This window comes from Galleria mellonella, unplaced genomic scaffold (genome assembly GCF_026898425.1).
Source record: "Galleria mellonella isolate WM207_F2 unplaced genomic scaffold, CSIRO_AGI_GalMel_v1 utg184, whole genome shotgun sequence".
Classification (NCBI taxonomy): domain Eukaryota; kingdom Metazoa; phylum Arthropoda; class Insecta; order Lepidoptera; family Pyralidae; genus Galleria; species Galleria mellonella.
In genome coordinates, this window is record NW_026442025.1 from 155,001 (window position 1) to 182,657 (window position 27,657).

At 38.0% G+C, this 27,657-nt stretch overlaps 2 protein-coding genes across 4 annotated transcripts in view; one reads left to right on the forward strand and one right to left on the reverse strand.

Moving 5' to 3' along the window:
- LOC113516417 (prolyl 3-hydroxylase sudestada1) overlaps positions 1 to 6,912 on the forward strand; it is an 8,590-nt gene extending 1,678 nt beyond the window's left edge. The window contains exons 3-9 of one of the 3 annotated variants that reach the window (XM_052893896.1): positions 70 to 357; positions 1,046 to 1,354; positions 2,514 to 2,687; positions 3,142 to 3,285; positions 4,241 to 4,397; positions 5,171 to 5,388; positions 6,446 to 6,912. In XM_052893896.1, the coding sequence (XP_052749856.1) occupies positions 70 to 357; positions 1,046 to 1,354; positions 2,514 to 2,687; positions 3,142 to 3,285; positions 4,241 to 4,397; positions 5,171 to 5,388; positions 6,446 to 6,772 (1,617 nt within the window). In that variant the 3' untranslated portion in view covers positions 6,773 to 6,912. The remainder of the gene's footprint in view (positions 1 to 69; positions 358 to 1,045; positions 1,355 to 2,513; positions 2,688 to 3,141; positions 3,286 to 4,240; positions 4,398 to 5,170; positions 5,389 to 6,445) is intronic. The other 2 variants (XM_052893898.1, XM_052893899.1) reach the window with 2 other exon arrangements.
- Positions 1 to 27,657, reverse strand: part of LOC113512097 (tRNA:m(4)X modification enzyme TRM13 homolog) — a 232,565-nt gene that overhangs the window by 7,854 nt on the left and 197,054 nt on the right. The window lies entirely within an intron of this gene.

A 27,657-nucleotide genomic window follows, 5' to 3' on the forward strand; every position in this document is an offset into this window, starting at 1 on the left:
CTGGATTAAAGATTGGTGTGGTATGTTTTATATATTTTTATTACTACAGTTGGCTTATTATCATTGCAGTCACAAGACGTGATTGACAAATTAACCACACATTGGCAAGAAATGAAAGCATTTAAAACAGATGAGGTGACATTGACATGTGATCCATTCCGAGTGTGCCTGGTCCACGAGTTGCTTGCCAACCCAGACATCATCAACAACATTGTGGACGACATGAACACATTGGACTGGTCCCGCAAGAAAATGGACCTGTATGAGTTCTATCAAACTGCCGACCTGTCTAGTCTCACGTGGCAGAGAAGTATTAGAGGTATACATGAATTGTTGAAGACTGAAGTTATGAGTTGGGTAAGATATTTTAACTTATAATTTAATGTATTAATTTTTTTTTATTCTTATTTCTTAAATTTAAAAATTTAATTAGTTTTTATTTAGAGAACTTTTTAATGCCAGTGATTGTAAAGTAGAAATATCACAAAATATGGCAAATGAGAAAATACTGCAATTACATTTTATAATTTTATTAAAAATATATTCTAAATGTAAAGGAAGAAAAAAAAATATTGACAGCGAGGCCTATTTAGAGTTGTCATTTTTCAAAATATTTAATTTATAACATTTATTGGATAATTTTCTGAAATTACTTTTCATAGAGCATTGTAAACTAGAATTATAAATTGTACTTGAATCTATTGGAAAATTATTGATCCTTACAATAAATATTTCTCCGAGATATAAAATTGAATATTTAAAGAGATAGGTTTAGAGAAATGGCATCTCAGAGTCAACCCCAGTGTATGGCGGGGGTAAAAAATGGCAGTTCTAATTTTAAGTTCTTTTTTTATATATATAGGCAAGAAAAAACCAATGACACAAAAAATGATAACTTTAAAATTTTTTATATAAAAGTTCTTAATTTGAATATTGTCTCTGGCATTTTGTAAGGGTCACATAATTTTTTGTATTTACAATTATATTTATAAAATTGTATACACCACATTCATATAATTCACTATAGAGTGCGGTCTGTACCCAGGTGTCGCAGGTGACGGGGCTGGAGCTGCGGTCGATGTCGTCGTCGTGCTCGCTGTACGGGCCGGGCGATCGTCTGCTGGTGCACGACGACCTACTGGCCGACCGCCGCGTCGCTTTCATCCTCTACCTGGCGCCCTGGCGACCCCCGTCACCACCTCCCTCCGTTACAGACACATCGGACGACCTGGTCGTTGACGGCGCGCAAGATACTCCCGTTGTGAAAAATCCCTCCGATGTACCAAACTCCTCGGACACGCAAACCCCCTCGGACGTGCCCGTGGCGAATGGCGCTGACGATCACGTACACGAGGTTAGTGCAACAACTATGCCCATTGGGCGAAGTTGTTACATGTTATCTGTTATGTGAATCCTATTAATATTATGAATGCTGAAGTTTCTGATCGTGGATAGATGGCTTCAAAACATGGATATGTTATATCGTAACTTAGCACATAGGATAATTTGGTGTTTCTACGCGCCACAAGGGGCCAATTTGATTGTTAAGGAGGGGCAATAAAAAAATGGACTCGAAGCGATTTTAATCCTCTTGCTCCGGGCCATTTAAATGCAATGCTACGAGTAGATATCGGTGCCAAATTTAACAAAAAAAGTAAATGAAAAAAATGCTGTAAATATTTATTAGGTAAAATTTCGTTTCACATTACCAAAATATCAACTGGGCAATTAAAGTCGGCAAGTAAATTTTGTCGGGAAAAATAAATATGTATGGGGGCATACAAATTTTAGAAATGTTCAAGTGGGGCATGGCATAAAAAAGTTGGGAAACACTGGGATAGTTTATCTTACGCCTTTTTAATTTTCGCATGTTGTGCTCGCGGTGTGCTCGCTGCGCTGTGCGGTGCATACAGACCAATAAGACCAATAGACTGGCTTCTGTGCAATTTAGTTGTTTATATTTATCTGCAACCTGCTTACATATATCTGGCTACGGTAACCACTTACCATCAGATGGGCCGTATGCTTGATTGCCACCTCTGTGGTATGAAAAAAACCTGCAGATGAAACAATGTTAATATGTTTTTTTTTCAAAATGATTTTATGTTGCAGGGATTAGTAAACTATTTCTAAGCGAGTTTTAAAATAGTGGCGTTTTTAATTTGGTAGATTTTTTAGCGACTATGTTGGGCTGTACTGTCATTTTACATATTTTTTTTGAAATCGAAAGATAGATAAACACTTTCTTGGAGTCACACATGATATCTATAAATTACGATAGGGTTTATCCTTATCTTTACGCTTATTTTAAACTGTTTGCTGAGAAGCTGAATTTATATGTAAATACGTGATTAAGATATTTAACGGAACGTACCACCGACGCGGCGTGTTTGCGGGTAAATTCAGCGATATGTGTAGTGGTATGTAGCGGCGGCGCTGTATGCTGTGTGTGCGCAGGATGTGCAGGATGTGCAGGATGTGCAGGATGTGCAGGATGTGCTGTGTGTGTGCAGGATGTGCAGGATGTGCAGGATGTGCAGGGCGGCGGCTGGGCGCGGCGGCTGGGCGGCGCGCTGGAGCTGCTGGCGTGCGACGCGCGCGGGCGGCCGCGGCGCGTGGCCCGCCGCGTCTTCCCGCGCAACAACATGCTCGCCTTCTTCCAAGTCGGGCCGCACTCCTTCCACCAGGTACGTATGTAGCGGCGGCGCTGTGTGCAGGATGTGCAGGATGTGCAGGGCGGCGGCTGGGCGCGGCGGCTGAGCGGCGCGCTGGAGCCGCTGGCGTGCGACATACGACGACATATACATGTCGTAGAGGGAGATAAAGGATATGGCCTGGGATAGAGCTGGCTGGAGGAAGATGCATGAATTAGTTGCACCGACAAGAGGAAACTCTTAAATGAAAATGAATGCTATTCCTGAATATTAAGGTTTTATAGTAATTTTTGACGTCTGACTACTGCTGAAATTTGAGACTGAAATTGTATTATATAATTTTTAAAACTATTATACGACATGGAAAATATTTGATTTAACAATATAAAATCGCTTGCCTGCAAGTAAATATTGTTTTTCTCAGTAAAACATAATATAATTCAGTTTCACCGTGTATACTAAATTGTCGTGTTGTGCGCGGCGGCAGGTGGGCGAGGTGCTGTCGCTGGAGCTGCCGCGGCTGTCCATCAATGGCTGGTTCCACGGCCCACCGCCGCCCGGTTCGGAGCTCGAGCCAGCGCCGCCCGAGCCCGAGCCCGAGCCGGAGCCCGAGCGGTTCCACAACGACGTCGTCAGTATACTCTTTCTATTTTAATGTACAAAAATCCCGCTTACGTTGTATTCGTTCACGCTTGTCTGTGAAACCACTCAATCACGTATAATGAAATTTTGGGAAATGAACTCGGTAGGGGGCGTTAAGGGTTAAAACAGTATTTACCGGGTCAGTTAGTATTTTATAAATATCCTTATTAACATTATAAAATTGTAAAAGTGCGTTTGTTGATTCTCTCTCAACTCTGTTTAACCGATTATCGAAAATTTAGTATCTCTAAAAATAATTTGTGGAGATGTAAGGGGGAAGTTTATGCTCATCAGTGGGACATGGTATCGGTTAAAAAAGGTGGAGGAGGGAGTCCCGGTAAAACTTAGTAGTTAAATAAAACAGTTAAATAAAAATCTCATATGTCTTGAATATTTTTTTTACTAATATTAACTTAGAGTAGGGGTTCCCAAATTTATTTTGTCTACTGCCCACTTTGAGAATAAATTATTTTTTAGCGCTCCCATCTTTTCACCTACTTAAAAACCACTATTACTTCAAGATCAACAAATCACCAAGCCAAGCCTCTACACAACGCCTCCATTTTTTTTCTGGGTCTCTTACCGCCCCCCTTTTGGCCTGCAGCGGCCACAAAGGGGCGTTATCGCTCACTTTGGGAAAGGCTGACTTAGAGTTTAAGGGAGAATGAAATGAAGTGAAAAGATAATTTGTAGTACATCTAAGCCATAGAAAAGATAAAATTACGCATTATGCATATGGACTATTATAGTAATGGTAACACTTGAAGTATATCGCGAGCCTCATAGTACATTCCGTAATGTCTATGGTGTTATTCATAATCTATGTAAGGTTCCTACTTTCCATCATATGAGCCAGCTGACTTACATGTTGCATAAAAATATATATCGTTTGAAGTATGACGTGACGTGGCGTGACGAGTGGTGTGGTGTGGTTCGGTGTGCAGGTGCTGCTGAACGAGTGGGTGGAAAGCACGTACATGACGCCACGCAACCGCGCCCAGATCCAGGCGCAGATGGAGCGCGAGAGCGAGGTGTGCCTGCACGACTTTCTGCAGCCCAGCAAGTACGAGGAGGTGTTGCAGCACCTGCGCAGCGCGCCAGGTACGTACTGCGCACACGCTGCTGCCCAGGGCTACACTACCACTTTATACTACCAGTACACATATCTTGTTAACATTTATCAATGCGTTCCTCCTGGCGTCTCTTGACTGTCCGTGTCTTTCCCTTCACAACGAATCACGGAATGGAAAGTAGAATTATCAAAATTTTGTTAAATTGTTACAAAATACTGAATATGTGATCCGGCTCGAAGGACTAGTAGAAATATAAAATAAACTTAAGATTTCCAAATAAAATTGTAGAATTTTGTGACCACATTTGATTTTAATTTCAAAATACATGAAATTTCAAGAAGTTACTTTCACATTCGGATATATGAATGGCCCACATGTGGTTTCGAATACCAATAATGCTGAGCAGCATGATTCGGGGATTTGTAGTAGACCATCATCACCACTACGGCGGGGCATCATAAACACTGGGCCTGAATTAGTTTCTGTCGTTGAAACAAAAAAGACATGTATTGTGCTTACTGTGGGGAGCTATCTTGATCATTTTGACGACAATCGATATCATAGATCGAAAGTTTAGGTGATCGATTTTTTTGTTTGTTACGATGTATCTCAAAAACTACTCGAGCAATTCTACCGAGAGCCACATCTTCTCGGAGGAATGTAGGCTACTTTATATTGTCTGTAAAAAAATCGGGCGGGCCGGGGCGGGTTGGTAGTAAAAAATAAATAGACGTGGAACGGCACTCGCGCGGCGGAGTCCCGCCTGGTGGTACGTAGCACGTTGCACGTGGCACGTCGCAGAGGAGGCGTGGGAGGCGGCGGGCGCGGCGCACGAGCGGCGGCACGAGCGCGCGGCGCGCGGCTGGCTGCGCGCGCTGCCGGCCGCGCACGCGCTGCGCCGCCTGCTGGCGCTGCTGTCCAGCGCCGCCTTCGCGCGCCTGCTGGCCGACTGCACCGACCTGCAGCTCGCGCGCCACGCCCGCCTCGAGCTGCAGCGCTGGCGCGCCGGCGACTACGCGGTCAGTGCACTACACCCTACGCCTACTGCACCACCCACTCCTCCTACTTTCACTCTTTCCACTTTACTTTAGTTGGGAGAGGAGATTATTAGTGGTGGGGATTTTACCCTCGTTGCACTATACCCTGCGGTATATCCTGTCAGGTCGTTCTCCTCGCGCCCGTTGTGGCAACCCTCGTGGTATTTACTAGTAGTAAATTGATAAAAATGGCCGTATTATTTTAATCACATCCGAGTCGCAGAGGAGAAATCTAATTATATACGAGTATTAGTACATTACTGCAGCGGCCAGCAACTGAGGCATTGATGGATGAACGTGCAAATAATACGTGAGTCCATCAATACCTAGTTGTGGCCAAGGCTTGTATAGTACTTTTTCTCAAACATGCTTGGAAATGTGAGCATTATTTTGACAATCTTATTCGAGATAAATCAAAATTGCCGTACTGGCCAGATACATGCGGGCAGCGGCCAGCAAAAATTTGTGGAGGTTTTATTTAAATTTCGAACTGGCTTGCAAATAGAAAGTGGAAATCAAAAACACAATTTTACTTTTTAAATTCAATGACGAATAATATGTTCCTTTGTTTTTTTTTTTCAATAAATAGCTTTCTTTTTACAAGCTAGTTCCTTGGTAGCCATGTTTCGAAGTAAAACGTCATTCCATTTTTAAATTACAGGACAGATATGAGTTTACATAGTAATTTATCTGACCGCAAAACACGACAGATATGGATTTTCATACAACTTTTGCCGGCGGCTGCCCGGATGTATCTGGCCAGTACGGCAATTATGGGTGCGTTTCAGTTTGAATAGTGGGATATAGCAGTGAAATTACAGGCTACAGACGCACAGTGTCACTCCTCAGGAATGGCTGCTACTTTCTTTATTTTCATGACGGCCACGGTGCTACTAATGTTCATAGGCAGCGAGCGCCCTTACTGTTACCTGGGCCGTCGGCCTTGTTTACTACGCTCCCAGTTGCACAAACGACCCCCGGTCTCGTTTGATCGAGGCGAAACCGGTAGGTAGTGAGTGAGTGACGGTGTGGTGTGCAGCTGCTGCCGCCGCGCGCGCGCTACCAGCAGGCGCGGCTGGAGGCGGCGCTGTACGCGGGCGTGCCGGCGCGGCCGCCGGCAGGCGGCGCCACCACCTTCGTGGCGCCCGAGGAGCCCGACGAGCCGGCGGCCGACCAGCCCGGCGCCGCCGCCGCCGCCGCCGCCGCCGCCGCCGCTTCCGCGCTCGTCACGCTGCCGCCGCGCTCCAACGCGCTGGCGCTCGTGTACTGCGACGCCGGCGCCGCCAGCTTCGTGTCGTACCTCAGCAAGCTGGCCATGCGGCCGCACGACACCTTCTACCTGCTCACCTGCACCTACACAGAGTGACCGCGCCCCGCGCCAGCCCCCCAGTGCTTGTACAAAATGTAAATTGCCTTCCCCGCGAGGACGGAGGACGGAGGACGGACTGCGAAGATTGTGGGTGGAGAGTGTATTGTTACATGCTATCGTGCCCGTACTTGTGTGTGTGTGTGTGTATGTGTGTGTACACGTTGACAGTTTAGCTGTAAAGTGGTATTCGTTGTTCTGTTCGCTGTTATGAATTAGCAAGACTATAGCACACTACTTTGGGAACACTCGACTCGTGTGCGGACCGTCTGTCCGACCGCGACCGGGGTTTAGTTGACAACTACGCGCGACCGGACAGTAATGTCCGGCAGTAAGAGATTTAAATTTTGACATAGTATTCCTCTAAGTATTGCTACATCACAATAGTTCATAATAACATGTTTTATTTATACGTAATTAATTTTTTAATTGGTCTCTACTGTCTCGTAACTGTACTCAGGATGTATCCAGTCTATTGTCTGTAATTCAGTACTACAGCTTGGATGAATGGTTTTGAACAAGTTCGATTTCTGTGCAAATTCGGTAATTTATTTTTCAGAAATGTTGATATATGTCTTTTGTATATCTAGCATATTGGCTTTTTGGGGATTCAAAGTAGCACAGAGGTCGAACCTGTTGTAAATCACTAGATATGTCCTAGCCTTAGATCATATAGATAGTGCCTCAAGCCTCAAAAACGGGTCAACTTTTTGTTACTAAATTATCCAATTAGCTGACTACATTTTTTAATGTTCTATATTGTACCTTGACGTATCTATATTTAATTATTTAATATAAAATAAGCTTTTGCGCATTTAAAAGATGATTTATAAGATGAAATAAATAATGAAGTTATAAAGGAGTCACTCATAACTATACTCATATATATCACGCAAAATTGTATGAAAAAGTTGCCCCATTGTTCTCGAAGCACTTGTAAGGAGACGCTCTATTTATTTATTTAACTCTTTATTGCACCATAAATAAAAATATACAATGACAAGTGAATAATTCAAATGAAATACAGTAACATAAATACAGATTGAAATATACACATAAAGGTACAAAAGGCGGTGTTATCGCTAGGGCAATCTCTTACAGACAACCTTTAGTTAAGGGAGAACAGATAGAAAAGGGTAGGTGGCGCAAGAGTGAATTTATAATTTACCTATATAATCTAAGGTCTTGGCTTTTGGAACTTAATGAGGGAGACAGTGTGGCTGTCAGTCCGCTTCTATCGTGACACGATAGAGGATTAATACCGGTATCACGACAAATAATATGTATTGAATGAGTGCTATCTTTCCACTCCGATACAGCAAATATTTTGAGTTATCTACCGATAGTGTTACTATGCTTTATAGTATATATTATGTATATTTTCTCGGTGTGTGTTCGAGTGAGCTGGAGGGAGAGATATCCTATATTGTGAAGATAGTCGAGGCTATGTAAACACACCAATATTATTTGTCGGCCCCCGTTATTAATGTTGGATAACCTGCAAATTGTTTTGGCGCTAATAACTGAACTTATGTGTTTATCGCCTTATTGACTACGAGTGATGTTATTGTATACTATTATTGAAAGTTTTCACTTTAAATTCGTTAAATTCTAAATAGTATGATTTGTATTGATTCTCATGTCGTTAATTATTAAAAATTTGTTTTTATTCCCTTTGCCGTAATGGTCGTCTCAATACACTTGTTAGTCGTGAAAATTAATAATATATCCTCCATGTATAAACCCGACAGGTGGAACTGTATGACTCAGGATCGGAAATTGTTATAAACATGAATATATATTAGTTTTTTTTTTTTGCAAATCGTTACTAATAACGAATCACACCAGAGGGAGACTTTGTATAAAAGTTTGTTTAGGCACTTTTGCTGTGAATTTACAGGGTACAGATTAATACCTGAATCCTCAGGTATGGCAATGCATGGGGGGTATCATGGGCGAAACAGTATACTCTGTTATGCCCATGGTACTGCTCATGTCTATATGCGACGGTTACCACTTTCCATCAGGTGGGCCGTCAGCTAAGTGAAGACCATTCGAAGTTGCATAAATAAAAAAAAATCATTAATGACGGATCATTAATGACAGATTCATATACATTTTGCTCGTTTATGCAATACTTTGATGAGTACATTCACCATTTTGTATTTTTGTTTAGTATTATCAAGCAGGTGAACAAATAAAGCTGCCTGCTATAGTTCCTGTGTTTACTGTCGCGGTGTTTCATTGTGGGCCCATTTTTTGTACAGTATTTACAAATAAATACAAGCAGCACAGGAATAATAGACCAAATTTATTTACCGAGTGCTTTGAAACAAATATATTTTCCGTAAACGTCTCCATTCATCCAATAAAAGTTTGAAACGCTTGCTTGAAGTGTTCAATGAAGCGTAAGACGCACATGAAATATGCGTCTCTCGTTTAATAAAATGATTGTTTTAGTATATATGTTCATGTTCTTAGTTCTAAAACGATGATGTAATAATCTTAAATTATTTCATGGATTTATTTGTTTACAAGTATTAATGAAAGCCTAATATATCACATAATAATTCTATTACAAATTCAGAATTAATTTGAATTTCTTATTTGTAAGAAATGGGAATAAAATGTACCCGACAAGTTTTGTTCTACATATTTTTTTTTTTAAGTCTAGAATTTCATTGTTTTTGTTGTGTATGTGTTGATGAGTGTGCTCGACCGGCGGCCGTCGTAGGGCGGCGGTGGCGGTGGCGGTGGCGGTGGCGGTAGTGGCGGCGGCGGCGCCGCGCCGTGTGCCCGGTGTACTGTATGAAATGTCGTGAATAATAAATGATTACTATATTTTGTACATATTGTGATAGTGTTAATAATTAAATGCTAATGATTTGAACAGACTTTCCTTTCGTACAATTCACACTGACTTTTAAAAACAATGCCAGTCTATTTTCTATGTTCTATGTATATATTAGAGGTCAATTATTGCGACAATTATTAATTTACATGATTTTTTTATTCCCGTGTCTTTTATGGATGACAATGGAATGGTAACCCGCCGGTATACGCTGGTGGGACACTAGTGATAGATGATAGCTGAGAATGAAAGCAAGTCGATTAGCCCATCGTAACGAATTCCACAAAAATACAATTTTTTTATACAACTTAGAATGGCAAACAAGCTGACGTCCCACCTGATGGAAAGTGGTAACCGTCGCCTATAGACATGAGCAGTGCCATGGACATAACAGAGTATACTGTTTCGCCCATGATACCCCTCATGCGTTGCCATTCCTGAGAACTCAGGTGTTATTACTCTGTACCCAGTAAATTCACGCCATATCCCATCCTTCAAACCGAAACACAGCCATGCAAACACAACTGCTTCACGGTTGAAACACGAATGGGACAGAGGTACCCAAGCAATCAAAGTTCCAGGAAGAACTGCGTGGAGGTCGATCTGAACACCTCTATTCCTGTGGTGGACGCTTGCAGAAAGAGAATAGTGTGTATGTTATATCCTTAATTTGCGAGTCTCACCTAAACTGTCACGATTAACTCTTGCGTAGAGGGGGAAAGGGTTTATTAGTAACTAACGACCCGCCCCGGCTTCGCACGGGTGCACATTACACCACCTCACATTATCAGTGACCTCTAAAATTATCAGTGTTCCTCTATTATATTATGCATGTAGTAAACATACATGCCTTCCTCTTGAATCACTATTAAAAAAACCGCATCAAAATCCGTTGGGTAGTTTTAAAGATTTACGCATACATAGGGAAACGACTTTGTTTTATACTATGTACTATGTAGTGATGGGGACTAGAGGTCTCTTTCTTAGCAATAGGTTAGGTCTGTTAGGTCGACCTCCACGAGTTTTCCTCTGAAAACCAACGAGGTTAACTCTTTATGTAGGCTATGCATAAAGAATTAACTTCGTTGGTTTCTTGGTTGACAGTGATGATAGTTGGATGGTGAGTAGATGGATAGATACTGTTTATTGTTTCCTCCAAAGGATTACAACAGTAAACTTATTATAGATATAAACAATTACAAGAAATAATCACAGTGAGAAAACAATGGGCGACCTTATCGTTAAGAGCGGTCTCTTGCAGGCAAGCTTTGAACGGAGAGGAGTAATTATAAACAGTTTGATTAGAGGCACGATGAAAATTTTATTGTTCATATATATATATATATATATATATATATATATATATATATATATATATATATATATATATAAATATATATATGAACAGCGAACACTTGTGTCACGTATGCAGCGCGGTCTTCGGGGAGGCAATCAGCTCAATATATCTGTATTGAATTGTACACAACAAGCGGTCGCCGGCTCGCCGACTCGTGCCGCGTGGAACTGGACGTACGAGTATTATGTATGGAACGTGACACTTGATTGCACAGCCAACATTTAGCTAGATGCACTCAGTGTCTTATACTGAAACGACATTTATTCGAATAAATACAATTACACATTGTGCAACGCCATCTACTGCCAAATTGTAGGCTGTTTAGATTAAATATGTTAAAAATTCCTCAACATAGATCTGCAAACTATACAGGGGGGTTTTTAATTTACAGGCGCAAAAAATTTGAACGATCTGCCTTCACCCTTACACCAATCACTAACTCCATTAAATTTTGAAAAATTAATAAAAAAAATCTTAAGAGAATCAACCCTCGGATCGTGGAGGGCTCTCATCATAGAACCAGATGGAGACTACAAAAGTCGATTGCTTGGGTACCTCTGTCCCATTCGTATTTCAACCGTGAAGCAGTTGTGTTTGCGTGACTGTGCTTCGGTTTGAAGGGTGAGATATGGCGTGAATTTACTGGGTACAGAGGAATAACACCTGACGTCCTCAGGAATGGCAACGCATGGGGGTATCATGGGCGAAACAATATACTCTGTTATGTCAATGGTATTGCTCATGTCTATAGGCAACGGTTACCACTTTCCATCAGGTGGGCCGTCAGCTTGTTTGCCATTCTAAGTTGTATAAAAAAAAATAGAATGTTTTTCCTTGTCATTAATTTGTTGGTTCACTGGGTTTTTGTTTTTTTTTTCACTATTTTTATATCTGTTATTTGTATTTTTTTTCTCTTTTTATGTAACATCTATATATCATATATATATATATATATATATATATATATATATATTTGTAAATTAAACGGTGCCCCGTGTAGGTGCAAACTGAAAATCAGCGCCGAACGCGCATCAGTCCAGCTAAAGCCGAGTTTGTACCTATTGGCAGGCATACGAATGTATTTATTTATTATATGTGTACATTATAATTTCTGCACCATATTTGTAAAGACAATAAATTTATTATTATTATTAAATAAATACAGCTTGTACATATACAACCAATTTAAGTAGACGACAAACGTTTTCGCCGTTAGTCAATCATGCACGAGTTTTATATATTCAATAACCATGTTTATTCATTTATTTAAGGAACACCAACAGCATATTGCATTATAACATATAGGTATAACAAACATTAAATACAATACAATATTAATACACATGCCTATTATAGGTATTCACAGCATTATTTTAGATATAAAAAATATCTTACGTGACAGGAGATGTCGGTAGGGGCCGCTCTAGACGGACATATGTATGTCGACCAAATAGGCGACGTGTTGAAGAAGGGCCAAATAAAAGTACTCGTAACAGGCGAGTGTGTATGAAAAGATTGATGAATGTGGAGCAAGCGAAAAAGGTTTGTTTAAATGGAAGCATTTAGCTTTGCATTGTTTCTGCCTACTCAAAACTACTGCACCAAAACGAATGTGGTTTTAAGTTAAAAGTTGGTGTGTTTTATCACAATATTTAAGATAACAGAATACCTATTTTTTACTTACAGAATCTAAAAAAAACATGTAATAGAAATAAGTTCTTCTCATCGCATATTTTGCACTATTTTACCTATAAATAATGCTTAACTAACAAAACAAATTATAGGTAAAGCAATTTTATTATTATTACTTCGTTAAAAGGATTTACTTTCTGTATGGTCCCATGCTAATTTAGTGAAATTCTTATCGGTTCTTTTTTTGTATAAATATTTCCTTGTGTTCAATATATTGACTAAATAAATGTTTCAACATTTCCTATTCTTAATCTATGTTCTGGTATTAGTGTCTGTGCGAGAAATCTGATAGAATATTGTGAATAAAACTTCAAACTTATTATCCCAAATACTAATAATTCCAATGAACCGTGCAGCGTCAGCGACGCAACAAGTTATGTTCCTCTCGATGCACAATTATTCGAGTCACAGATCTCATAACTACCTCTTGAGGATATACTTGCACATGGACCTAAAGTTCGAACACAGTCGAACATTTTAAAGTATAATACTTAATTCAGAGTGTGAAATTATTCGTATCGTTTCAAGAAACATTCTCTATTAGTAACAGTGAATTTTATTCTACAAAAAAAATAGTCACAAAACGAGGAAAAATTGTAAGCCTTTATAATAAACACGAGGCAAATGATTATCAAGTTAGTCAGTTAGTGCGATGCTTAACATTTTTGTCGCATTTCATCTGTCTGTAGATTTTAAAATGCTATTTTCTAGAAATATATAGATTGTAAAAAGAAATATTAAGATCTGTTCAGTATTGTTGGCGTAAACACTTTTTATAGTCACAAAAAATATAAACGAATTCAGAACTTTTTTCTTTAGGAAGTAAATAAGTCATAGATATGCATAGAATGCAGTGAAATTACACGGTACGGAGGTATAAGACAATAGTCCTCAGGTCAACGCAATAAGGGTACTTTTTAAATTGATTTATTTTATTGCAGTCAACAATGATCTTACATTGGTTTACAATGTCCTGCTCCTAACATGATACTCTGTAATGGCGGGGCACAAGTGAAAAATGAAACGATGAGGATGTAGTCAGGTTAGTTGTCCTATCGAGGATAAGTCACTGGGAATGAACCAGGATGGTCTCTAGAAAGAACCACGTGGATGTCTAAGATGTGGTAAGGTATACATTTTTTTATTATTTTTTTTTATACAACTCAGAATGGCAAACAAGCTGACGGTTCACCTGATGGAAAGTGGTAATCGTCGCCTATAGACATGAGCAGTACCATGGACATAACAGAGTATACTGTTTCGCCCATGATATCCCCCATGCGTTGCCATTGCTGAGGACTCAGGTGTTATTTCTCTGTACCCTGTAAATTCACGCAATACCCCACCCTTCAAACCGAAACACAGCCATGGTGGTATATTGCTAGCAATGAGAACTAATCTTCTTAGAATCTTTCTTCTCCCTTCTCACTGCATGAAGGGTACTGTTGTCACCACAGTGTATTACATGATGTGTGCGATATTTTTCACGTCTAGTCGACGATTGCCACTTTCCATCAGGTGGGCCTTTAGCATGCTAGTCATTCTGAGTATCATGTTACAATATGTTTAGTTCTAGTTAGCTTTATGTCCATGTGTGTGTCTGACATGCTTGTTCCGGCCTTTTGCTTGGCTGGCCGCGTCACGATCTCGCGCCTCGATAGTTACACATCCACTCACTGTCTGATTTTCTCATGTAGATATACATAATTATATACGGGGGCTCTTTTAGTGGATTTAAATTTTATGAAAATAATTTGCTAATCGTGCAAGTAATCAAAATTAAATGTCATGCACGTTAAAGTGAACGGATTTATCAAAAAATTTGTAGAGACAAAAAAAAATATGTTTACCATCTCACTTCTTTTCCATAGAACGGTATATTGTTGTCTAAGAAAAAGGAACTTTGTTTTTAATTAGGTTGTGAAATTTGACATTTAATGGTTAGTTTTTTGATGATGATGATGATGATGATGATGATGATGATGATGAAAATGGTTATCCTAACTTTGTTATTAATTTACGCTAACGGCACCAATAAGGGATGATAGGTGAATTATGTGTGACTTTATACGCTAGCGATGGGCCTACAAGTCCCCATTACTAATAACCTTTCTTTCGGAGGGTATATTAACAATTCCCTCCTCACCAGTCTAAGATATTTTTCCTAATGGGTGATAATGAAATGGCAACTGCCCGCGGTAACGGTGTACGCTGACAGGGCACAGTTGAGGGATGATAGGCAAGATTGAAAAAGCGGGTCAGTTAGCCCTTCGTGATATATACAGCTTTTTTTTTTAAGAGAGGAGGCCTGCCCTACACCACCTACAGGGCGGGCCGTCGCGTTGGATACTCAGTAGTCGTACAAACGGGAACCCGGGATCCAACAACAAAGAAACTATGGTTTCTAGGGGGGACCACTATATAGGGTAGACTGTATAACTAACAATTCTTTCCCCCCAGTCTAAGATATTAGGATATTTTTGGATATTGTCTTGAATGAGGAAAAAAATAATGGGCAAGAAATAACGCGTGTGGTAGGCTTTGTGGCGGGCCGTTAGGTGGCGCCACCGCACCGGTGTGAGGGCTCGTTCACACGCGGCGCACGCATCGCATCGCTCGGCCGAACACAATCCATTCATTTACCTCCAAACGTATGAATTAAGCATCCTTATTATAATATTTTATTTATATGGCACGTTTCGTGACTAAAATAACAACAGGCAGCACGTGAGTACCGAGCAGAGTGGCGCATGGCGCCTGCAAATGAAATTATTGTACCTTTACGTGGCACCAAATCAAAATCTGTTGCGTAATGTGGCCGTGAAAACGTAACGAAGGAGTAAGAGTTTTTTTTTTTTTATGAAAATGAAATGGAAACCCCGCCTGCGCTAACGGTATACGCTGGCGGGGCACCAGTGAAGGGTGATCGATGAGAATGAAAACAGGCCCGTTAGCCCATCATGATGAGTGATCATGATAGTTTACAGGGGGAACCGTGAGGAGGTCGACCTGGTTGGGTATATTACTAGCAATGGGAATCTTTGTCTCCATTACTAACAATCCCTTTCCCCTCTAGGAGTATGAGTTATTGCACCATTTTTTTAATGGGTGATAATGGAATGGTAACTCCGCCTGCGCTATCGGTATAAGCTGGCGGAGCACCGCGCGTGAGGGATGAATTAATCTGAAGTCTGAAATCTGCAAAGTCTGAACTTTCCGAACGATTTTGATATTTAAATAACTTTTATATTGTAGCCCTTATGAGATTCAAAAGAACATATGTCAATTATAAAAACCGGGAGGAAAGGGTTTAATAATGTCTAACAACCCACGCGGTTTCCCCTGGAAGCCATCGTGGTTAATTCTTGTTGAATTCATCACAATGGGCTAACTGACCTGCTTTCATCGTCACCCATCATCGCTCATTCGTGCCGCGCCAGCGTATACTGATAGCGTACGTGGGGTTACTATTCCATTATCACCCATTAAAAATAACCCGCATGACAGGGGGAAAGCGATTGTTAGCAATGGAGTTTGACAGCCGCATTGCTAGAAATATGCTCTACTAGGTCGGCCACGTTATAGGGATAGCTATGTCCAGCAGTGGACAATTAGTAGCTGGTATGAAATACGAAAGTGTATTTGGAAATTTATTTTTTGTCTAAACGTCATTTTTATTTAAATGGTGCATTTTTAGGAAGTCGTAGGTAAATATTGTATAAATCTTATATCGTATAATTACAGAGACAGTGTTATTTATTTTATATTAGTTTCTATGAATAACAACAATTTGCTGGTGTTCCGCAAGGTGGCGTCTTGTCTCCTCTCCTTTTTTCAGTTCTTAATAACTCAATATCTGACCAACTAACTTCTCTCTCTACAGACGATTTACAAATTTATACTCAGGCTTCTATAGATAATTTAAAGGATGCTATCGCTTTAACAAACAAGGATCCTAAACATATAAGTCATTGGAGTAAGGCTTTTGGACTGAAAATAAATCCTTCCAAATCTTAGGCAGTTCTAGTAGGTAGTTCTTAGTTAATACAAAAGGTCGATATATATCTGAGTACAAATACAAATAACTTTATTTTGTTTGAAAAATGGTATAAAAGATGGAATATAATATTTAAATATTGTTCACATTTTTCACCAGAATCTGGCGTACAAAATTTATTTAATTGTTCCACTATACTATGCTAATACTATTTTACTTAAATCGTCATATTAAATAAATGTCAATATATTTACATATTAATAATAAATTATACAGGTTACAAATTACAATCATTTTACAAAATACATTAATTGAGTCACATATTTAGTAGTATCACATATTTAGTAGGGATGCATATTTACATTATAACACGTATTATATCTCCATATTTAGAAATAATAGGATCTTCATCGTGCCTCCAATCAAAAAGTTTATAATTACTCCTCTCCATCCAAAGGTTGCCTGCAAGAGATCGCTTTTAGCGATAAGGTCGACCATTGTTTTCTCACTGTAATTATTTCTTGTAATTGTTTATATTTATAATAGGTTTACTATTGTAATCTTTTGGAGGAAACAATAAAGAGTATGTATCTATCTATCTATCTAACAATGATAATGGTATCAAACTGGCTTCCCGTTATTGGTAACAGAGCCGCTCGGAACCAACCTGCGTCATCGTAAGCTCTGTTGACTGGGGTCCCGCACTAATACAGGTACACTGTCGGATTCCACGTGTTATCCACCGCTTATTAAGGTAGTATTGCAATTATTGTAAACTATGTAAATGTAGTTTGGTATATTTTTGGGATTTTATTCTATTTTTATTCTATCTATTTCTAAAATTAAAATTTCAATTTGTTGTATCAGCTGTTAATTGCACACTGCTGAACATAGCTTTCCCCAAGAGGGGGGTTTGCCAGTATTTGTCACGTTTGGCAGGCAGGTTGGCAACTGCCGTTTGGTTTTTGGTGATGTTTTAAGAGGGACACTGCTGCTCGTCCCTCGTCCTCCCTTGGTCGCCTCTTACGACACCCACGGGAAAGGAAGAGATGGCCTAATCTATGCCGAGACCGACACGGCTGAATTTCAATTTGATATCAAGCGAAATCCTTATTCAAGAGATTAATATGTACAACATTTCTAATACATTAAAAGTATAAATTATTAAAAATTATCTAATTATCATAATATTTTTGTTTTTATATTTTTTAATTGAATTCACTTATAATCGTATTTTCTGATATCGCTCACAACTCAGGTTACATGTTTATTTCTATAACTAATAACGCAACTTTTAAAATATTTGTAGTCTAGTGTTATTTAATTCATTATAATTGTTACATCATGTTTTCGCACTGTATAATTATGTTAAAGTGAATGCTGTGAATACCTATAATAGGCGTGTGCATTAATATTGTATTGTATTTAATGTTGTTATACCTATATGTTATAATGCAATATGCTGTTGGTGTTCCTTAAATAAATAAATAAAAATAAAATAAATATAAATTTAGTTTAAGATAATTTCGCAAAATTACTGTTTTATGGATTATACAGCAGCATATAAATAATTTTGCGAAAACATCTGATTATAATATGAGGTTAAGAGATACGTTTAGGGAGAGGGCACTTCAGAATTGATCCCAATATTTAGGAGCAGGTTACTAGTGAAAGCGTGATAGGTTGGCCCATTATGGCGGATTTATTTGAAATTCACTACAAATGGAAAATGTCGTAGTTTTCAGGGCTGACTACGCGGAGGTATCTGTAGACTCTAAAATAAATATATATATAATAAAAATAAAATAAAAAAAAATATATAAAAAAAGATATAAAGGTTGTCGCATTAAATCATAGCGACAGAAGCAATGGAAAAAAATTGAGGATATTGGAAGCAGCGCTTAGTTCCATTCGGGCGGTCCCGGGACAGGTCAGTGTACATACATTAGTATTGAATGTGTCCGTATATTTGCTGATATTCTCTATAATAATGGAGTTCTATTGTTTCTATCTATCCCAATGGGAGTTGATGTATAGTATATACTACAATGTGTATTTTTTTGGATATTACCAGCAACAAACACCGCTGCTTTGCTCGCACAGAAAGTGTTACTGTTATAATTTTTTAAATTATTCCTCCCTGCTTGTATTGGGATTATTTTATAAAATACATAGACACTGAAAAGTTTATTTAGATATCGAAATAATATCAAAATATGGTCACGGCACATCCGGTCCTACCTTTAGATATATTTATGGGTATCCACTCTAGGAAAAAGTCTTGTGAAATTCTCATTTGTAACCTGAATTAACAGACCTCGTAACTAGACGCCTGTCTTAGAAAGGCAATTTATTATTATTTTTTTTTTATAATATTATTATTATAATTTTTTGTGGTGGAAAACAGGCATACGGCCCACCTGATGGTAAGTGGTTACCGTAGTCTATGAACACCTGCAACACCAGAGGTATCACGCGTGCGTTGCCGACCCTGAAGAAACCTCTTTACTCCCCTTTTGAAGAACTCCATGCTGTAGTCTCTTGGGAAAACATCGGCAGTGAGCTCATTCCACAACTACATAATATTAATATATATATATATATATATATATATATATATATATATATATATATATATATATAAAATGACATGTGGGGTACTACGTAATACTAACTTTACATATATGTATATAATATATTCTTTAGCAATATAAAGGTTGTAAGCCTCTCAGTAATAAATAGAAATAAAGCACAAGTTCTTACAGTTCCTTTAATCTAGATATCATACTATTAAATCATATATTTACTTATTTTACTTTATATTTGATATATAACAAATAATATAACATAAATACCCAACTTCTGTTAGTCCATTGACACTTATTTAAATATAGTTTCTTTAGGACTTCCATCAACAATAATTGTGATATATTTTATATAATGACCATGTGGTTCACTATACACTCTTAATACGGCAGGGAGCTCTGCTCTGTTCAACGATTGGTCAAGAAGTGCCTCCCCACCCAAATAACAATCTTTTATATCTACAGGGCCGAATTCGAGTGAATAAGTCAGCGAGACCACGTGTTCTTACAATTTTATTACTTTTTATTCAAGTATCATGACAATAAATAATTATATAATTGATTAAAATATAAATTAGTGTTCTATATACATTACAAGAATAATTTATTACCAAATTTGGTATAATAACAATTTTAATACTTTATTAAACTATTAAAGTAGTTACTTTGATTTTTATTTATAAATGTAGGTACACATTTTGACACAAGATGTTTAAGAAAATTAATATAATTTAAAATAAATATCTAACACCTGCGTAAAAGCCTCTCCGTTAATATTTTCTATAGATTATTAATGAGACATCAAATAAATTCCGTACCACAGTCTGTGGATTTGTATGAGATCCGGAAGTATTAAAGGTCACATTACCATAAGACCGCTTGTATCGCTCCAATATCGACACCGCGGCTTTTTCCGGTGGCTACAAGGACTTAGTAGCAAAATGGGTCCGATCCGATAATATTCTGTTTATGCATTATTCAAATATTTGTGATTTTATAAATGAGAATTACATTCAGTACATACTGTTTGTATTTCTTCTTGAATATCGCAAATAATATTATATTAATAATAAACCTGTTAAAATCGTAATGGCTTTCTTTTACTTATTGACTATGTCCGTGTGAAATATTATAATAAACGAATTCCGATTTATTTCGACTGAAAATCTTTTATATCATTAGACTTTCTGACAGACAGAAACTACAAGAGGGAGACTTTGTACAAAAGTCATTTGCTCTGACACCTCTGTCCCATTCGTGTTTCTATCATGAAGCAACAGTTGTGTTTGCATGGCTGTGTTTTGGTTTGAAGAGTGGGATATAGCAATGAATTTACAGAGTACAGAGGAATAACACCTGAGTCCTCAGGAATGGTAACGAATGGGGAGTAACATGGGCGAAACAGTATAATCTGTTATGTCCATGGTACTGCTCATGTCTATAGGCGACGGTTACCACTTTCCATCAGGTGGGCCGTCAACATATTTGCCATTCTAAGTTGCATACAAAAAAGTCACTTTTCACTGTTAATGAACAATTTATACATACGTCGTGTCAAATATCAGTATGTTCATTTACAACACTACATCTTACTAATACATGAGAGATATTAAAAAAAAAATATACATACATACATACATATCTGTCACGCCTGTCTCCCATTAGGGTAGGCAGAAATAATGGAACGCCAAATGCTGCGATTCAAATAAAAAATGATGTAGGAGTCTAATAAGAGCAAGAGATGTCAAAGCAATATTTGTTAGAAATATTGTCTGTTTGTTTGTATGTCTATGACGCAAAAACTACAAAACGAATTTGGATACGGTTATCACAATAGTATTTCTGAAGATTTAACTTAAAAACTGGTGTATGTTTTGATACGCTATTTAGAAGTGATATATTTAGTTGGAAAGGAATTGTTAGTAACTTTACTTTCATCGTCACCTATCATCCCTTACTAGTGTGCCGCCAGCGTATACCGTTAGCGCAGGAGGGGTTACCATTCCATTATCATCCATTAAAAAAATAATATAATACTGTTATAAAATACAGAAGTAAAACTATCGATCGAAGAAAGAGTTATGAAAATTGGCGAAGAAATCGCGTGACATCACACCACAAAATACAGGCGAATTAATAATCTTCTCCTATTGAATTGTGTACTTTATTCATAAGGTCAAAAGGTTCCTTGTGACCTTATAAATAAAGTATCGTAATATCCAAGTGGGGCGAGGTGCGCGCAAGGTGACGGTGACGGCTCACTCACACTAATTACACGGCCCAACAAATGACACGATTCATAAACATTAGTTATTCTGCTCTCTGTAAATAATAGATTCGTCTGTATAAGAATGTACGTCTTTACAATAATTTCAATAAATAGACAAGAAGCCGACAGCCCACCTGATGAGGGGGAAAGGGATTGTTAGTAATGGAGACTGAGAATCCCATTGCTAGCAATATACCCAACCAGGTCGAGCTCCTCGCGGTTCCCCCTGGAAACTATCATGGTTAATTCCTGATGAATTCATCATGATGGGCTAACTGGCCTGTTTTCATTCTCATCTATCATCCTTCACTGGTGCTCCGCCAGCGTATCCCGTTAGCGCAGGCGGGGTTATCATTCCATTTTCACCTATACAAAAAAAAAGCCCACCCGATGGAAAGTGGTGACGGTCGCCTATAGACATGAATGGCACCGTGGACATAACAGAGTACACTGCGATGTCCATGGCACCACTCATGCGTTGTTATTTCTGAGGACTGTATTTACAGAGTACGTATACCTCATTAATATTATAAATAAATAAATAAATATGTTTGTATGGATGGAAGAATGATTGAATGATATTTTTTTTTATGCAACTTATAATGGCAAACAATCTGACGGCCCACCTGATGGAAAGAGGTAACCGTCGCCTATAGACATGAGCAGTACCGTGGACATAACAGAGTATACTCTTTCGTCCATGATACCCCCCATGCGTTTCCATTCCTGAGGACTCAGGTGTTATTCCTCTGTACCCAGTAAATTCACGCCATATCCCACCCTTCAAACCGAAACACAGCTATGCAAACACGACTGATTCAAGGTTGAAACACGAATGGGACAGAGGTACCTAAGCAATCGACTTTTGTACAAAGTCTCCCTCTGGTGTATGTAGATGGATGGGATGGATATTCGTTACTCTTTCATGAAAAAAATACTGAACGGATTTATTTAAATTATTCTAGATATATATTTTAATTATATTTAGTATACGATTACGTTATATCTTTATTTAGCACATAGAATACGTACTGATTCACGCAGGTGAGTTAGCTAGTTATACTGTTTTTTTATACAACTTAGAATGGCAAACAATCTGACGGCCCACCTGATGGAAAGTGGTAACCGTCGCCTATAGACATGAGCAGTACCATGGACATAACAGAGTATACTGTTTCGCCCATGATACTAGTTATACATTAAAAAAAAAATACAGTTTTCACCACCGCAAAGGCAGTCAAGCCTAAAAGTTTTTTACATAATTGAATTGATTATTTGATTTTAAAAGTGTGGGGCCGCCTGTGATCCCATTCGTCCCGGTCGTTGCCCATTGCACATAACACGTGTCCGATACGGACCAACTGCTAACTATTCTCAAGGGAATAGCCCAAGGAATGTGTAAACAGAGTGAAATGGCCCAGCATAGGTCAGGGCAGTATCTATATCTATATGCTTGTCAGTAACTCTAAAATTGTAAAAGCTAATAAATATAAGCCAAAATACTAATTATAACCAATCATAAAATAATAATCTGATACAAATCATAAAATCTACCAGAGGGAGACTTTGTACAAAAGTTGATTGCTTGGGTACCTCTGTCCTATTCGTGTTTCGACCGTGAAGCAGCTGTGTTTGCATAGCTGTGTTTCGCTTTGAAGGGTGGGATATGGCGTGAATTTACTGGGTACAGAGGAATAACACCTGAGTCCTCAGGAATGGCAACGCATGGGGGGTATCATGGACGAAAGAGTATACTCTGTTATGTGCATGGTACTGCTCATGTCTATAGGCGACGGTTACCACTTTCCATCAGGTGGACCGTAAGCTTGTTTGCCATTCTAAGTTGTAAAAAAAAAACTAGAAAATTAAATCATATGATGATGTCACGCTCATCGTCATTGTTCTCCAAGCCGTGCCGTTCTTTTTTTAATAAAATTTCCTCCACTTATGCAAGAGACTCATGTCTAGCAGTTAGATGTTAATGGGTATAAATGAAACTAATTAGTAATTACATTGGTTTTTGTACAAGGTTAAGTAATTTATTCTGTAGCTTGAGACAATAATGTGTAATTGTACAAATTATGTAAAACATAACGAGGGTGTGATAGGGTGGGATATTACGCGCGTTTCTATAATTCATACAAATATTATGTTATTAAGTAATTAATGCATCATGACTTGAAAGGGATTTTAGCAAATTAACGTAAACTAATTTGAATAGGAAGTGAAATCTAAAGTGTACACAATCTTTTTGTTATATTGTGGTGGCGAGGGTATAAAATAACCACATCATGAAAATGATCATAAAAAATTGTTTATTATTACACTAGCGGCCCGTCCCGGCTTCGCACGCGTGGACATTTTTACAACATTTTAAAAAGTGATTATTGTGACATAACGATAATAGTTGGACATATAGTATCGCGAAGTTTTTTGTAGTTCTTGATATTCTCTTCAATACTGTAGAACATACTTTTGTTTTATCACCAATAATTTCCGCAACGCACGCGACGAAAGGTATTTTATAGCATTTTTTTACACCTTGAGTTATGTTACTAAAGTTTTAGTCAGGAATTTTTGAAATCGGCAAAATAGTTTTTCAGTTTATTTATTACAAACATACATACACACAAAAATACAAATCTTTCTTCTTTATAATATTAGTGTAGATAATGTTATATTTTATAAAAAAAATACCGATAAATACAAACATTCTTAGACGCGATTAGCAATAGTAATAGCACGGTGAAGTCAAATTTTTTTTAATTGTACATTTTTCTCAAAAGAACATGTGTTGGTAAATGACAAAGAATTATAAGCTTCTATATCAAGGGTGGCTGTCTTGACTAGACCCAAGATACTACTGTTTACTGACGAAACCCTGTGCGAATTACCAGTTACATATTTCTTGCAATTTCAAATGAAACCACATAGTTCAGTATACAATTATGTAGAATTGTAGTATCTTTTATTGTATTAAGAGGGAAAACATTAAATTATTCTTATTCATGCTAGTGTGAGCAATGTGTCTGAGCATCTTCAGCTAGATTAGCAAAATGTTACAATTTTTGTCTTGCAAACAAGCTGACGGCCCATCTGATTGAAAGTGGTAACCGTCGCCTATAGACATGAGCAGTACCATGGACATAAAAGAGTATACTGTTTCGCCCACGATACCCCCATGCGTTGCCATTCCTGAGGACTCAGATGTAATTTCTCTGTACCCAGTAAATTCACGCCATATCCCACCCTTCAAACCGAAACACAGCCATGCAAACACAACTGCTTCACGATAGAAACATGAATGGGACAGAGGTACCCAAGCAATCGACTTTTGTAGAAAGTCTCCTTTCGGTAAGAGTCCGGTAAGAGTACACCCACACCCCGGGATCGTGTGGGTGTCCATAAGGATTTCCACACATAAAAAAGGTTTAGGTACTCGTATTTAAAGATGCACTAAGACTTTTTGTTTGAAATGCTTCTTGTCTGATTAGATATTTTTACATATATTTGGAATACATACTTTAACTAATACCTATGAACTTCGCATTGTTTATTTTATAAAGCCTCTTAAAATAGCGTAGCTTATTCAAATTGCACATAGCAACAGCGTAGTTAGCCACATGGCTCAAACCGGCAGCGGAGTTTAACAAACTAAATAAACACACAGCTCTAAATATAGATTCTGTTTTGGTAACGGACGCCTGATCTGTTTTTATTGAATAATCAGAGGACCTATTTCCCAGCAGTATTTCCGAACCGATACGACAACATAACCTTCCTTTTCAAAAGGCCGGCAGCACACCTGCAATGCCGTTGGTGTTGTGGGTGATCATGGGCGGCGGTAGTCACTCACCATCAGGTGAGCCGCATGTTCGTTTGCCCCCTGTGTTGTAAACCTATCATGAAATATTTTCCGGAATTTTGGAACCAAATGAAATACAAATTTGAAGTTTTTTTTTATACAACTTGGAATGGCAAACAAGCTGACGGTCCACCTGATGGAAAGTGATAACCGTCGCCTATAGACATGAGCAGTACCATGGACATAACAGTAACATACTGTTAATATAATATGTATAGTTACATACCGTTTAAAAATATTAAAAATTCCATTTCATTGGACTATTATGGTAGGATTTATGACGAAAGAAATGTTAAACTCTATTTATTGGACCGATTTCGGTATAAACAAAAACAGGAAATTAAGGAATATTAATTCAGGAATACTAGTACCACAGATAATATAATACTATGGTAGTACTAAAGGTACTACCGTCAAAAATTGTCTTATAAAGCAATTGCAATCAATCTTTGTTCTCTAATGTTTCTTTTTATTTCATTCTTATTATTAGGACGGAACAATTCAATTTCGCGTTGTAAATATTTACAACGCCATCTATTGAATTTATTTGCACTATACTATCAACGCTTCCTTTTTATAGTACACACCTATCCCCCGATTTACACGGTACTTGTTTTACACGTTTTCGCTTTTACACGGTTTTCCAAATAAGTTTTTTTTTTGTTTTTATCGCACTCAACTAAATGCTACTGTGTTTCAACACGTGCGCTGTGTACACATCTCACGGGGAATCCCGAGCTTATGTGCTGACTTGCTGCACATGCACACTGTGCCTGTATTTCTTCGCATAAAATTAAATTTTTATCTACGGAAAATTGTATTTGAGTTAAAGTTTCACAGTGTCAGAAAGATTTAATTTTTTAGTTTAATGTATTGTAATTAAATAAAAAAACAGTGTTTCCGTAATATATTACATATTTTAACCTGCCAATGCATTTTATTTTTATTTCTGTGTACACCTAAAAATATTGAAAAAAATCACAACTGTTAAATAGCACAATTATGCATTTTCTGCAAGCTTTTCGATTTACACGGTTTTGACTTGAAAATTTTTAATTTTCGATTTACACGTTTTTCTCAGGAACGTATCTACCGTGTAAATCGGGGGATAGGTGTATTTTAAATAGAGCCCAACATGAGAATAAACGAAGAGAAACCAATCGATGATTTACCAAAAATTATAACTGAAATAAAAACCTTTTTGAAAATATAAGTGAATGTGTAGCCGGCGACTTTGTTTACGTGACTGAGCCGTGGAACTAGCAAGTCGCTTACGTCTTTCTACTTGACAAACATTATACTGCGAAAAAAATTACCTAAATTCCCCAAAACACATTTCGCTTTTCATTTTTTCAAAATTTTGCGAATACAAAATCTTTTATTCAAAATTGCGAAAAAAATACGTGCGTGTGCATAGGAGCCTTCCAGTAATAGATTTTAATTCAAATCATCTTTACTCGAATAAACTTTTTTTTTTTAAATTGATACCGTCATTTTTTATGATTGCAAGGTTCGGAAATTTGTTATCTGTTGACTACTTGACGCGATGCGTGTTGAAGTTTACACCTAATGTAATTTACATAAACGGGCTGGCAACACAAGATTGTTACCGTTACGGGTGAAATAACAACCCCTATCATGCTCTTTGGATCAATTTATACAGATTAATATTCTATACAAGATACTTCTTTGATGTTCATTATGTTGGTATAATTCAATTAGCCTAATTCAACAGGAATTCTTTCTTACATTATAGTTAAGTATTCATTTAATTCCCGTGTGGTCCCGGCCTAGAATAGGCCACCCCTACTACCGCAAGAGGCGACTAAAGGAACTTAATGCTAGAGGAATCGGTAGAAGCGTTCCTCTTAAAACATCTCTGAAGCCTAACTGCGGTTGCCAATCTGCCTGCCAAGCGTGGCAACTACTGGCAAAAACTCTTTTTTTTTATACAACTTAGAATGGCAAACAAGCTGACGGCCCACCTGATGGAAAGTGGTAACCGTCGCCTATAGACATGAGGAGTACCATGGACATAACAGAGTGTACTGTTTCGCCCATGATACCCCCCATGCGTTGTCATTCCTGAGGACTCAGGTGTTATTCCTCTGTACCCTGTAAATATATCCCCTATAGGGGAGGCTGATGTTCAACAGTGGAAAGTTAAGGCTGATATGATTCATTTATTATATCATTGTTAACTGTAGCTCGTAGTTTAAAAATAATATAATAAAAGTAAGATATAAAAACAATATTATTAAAAAAGTTA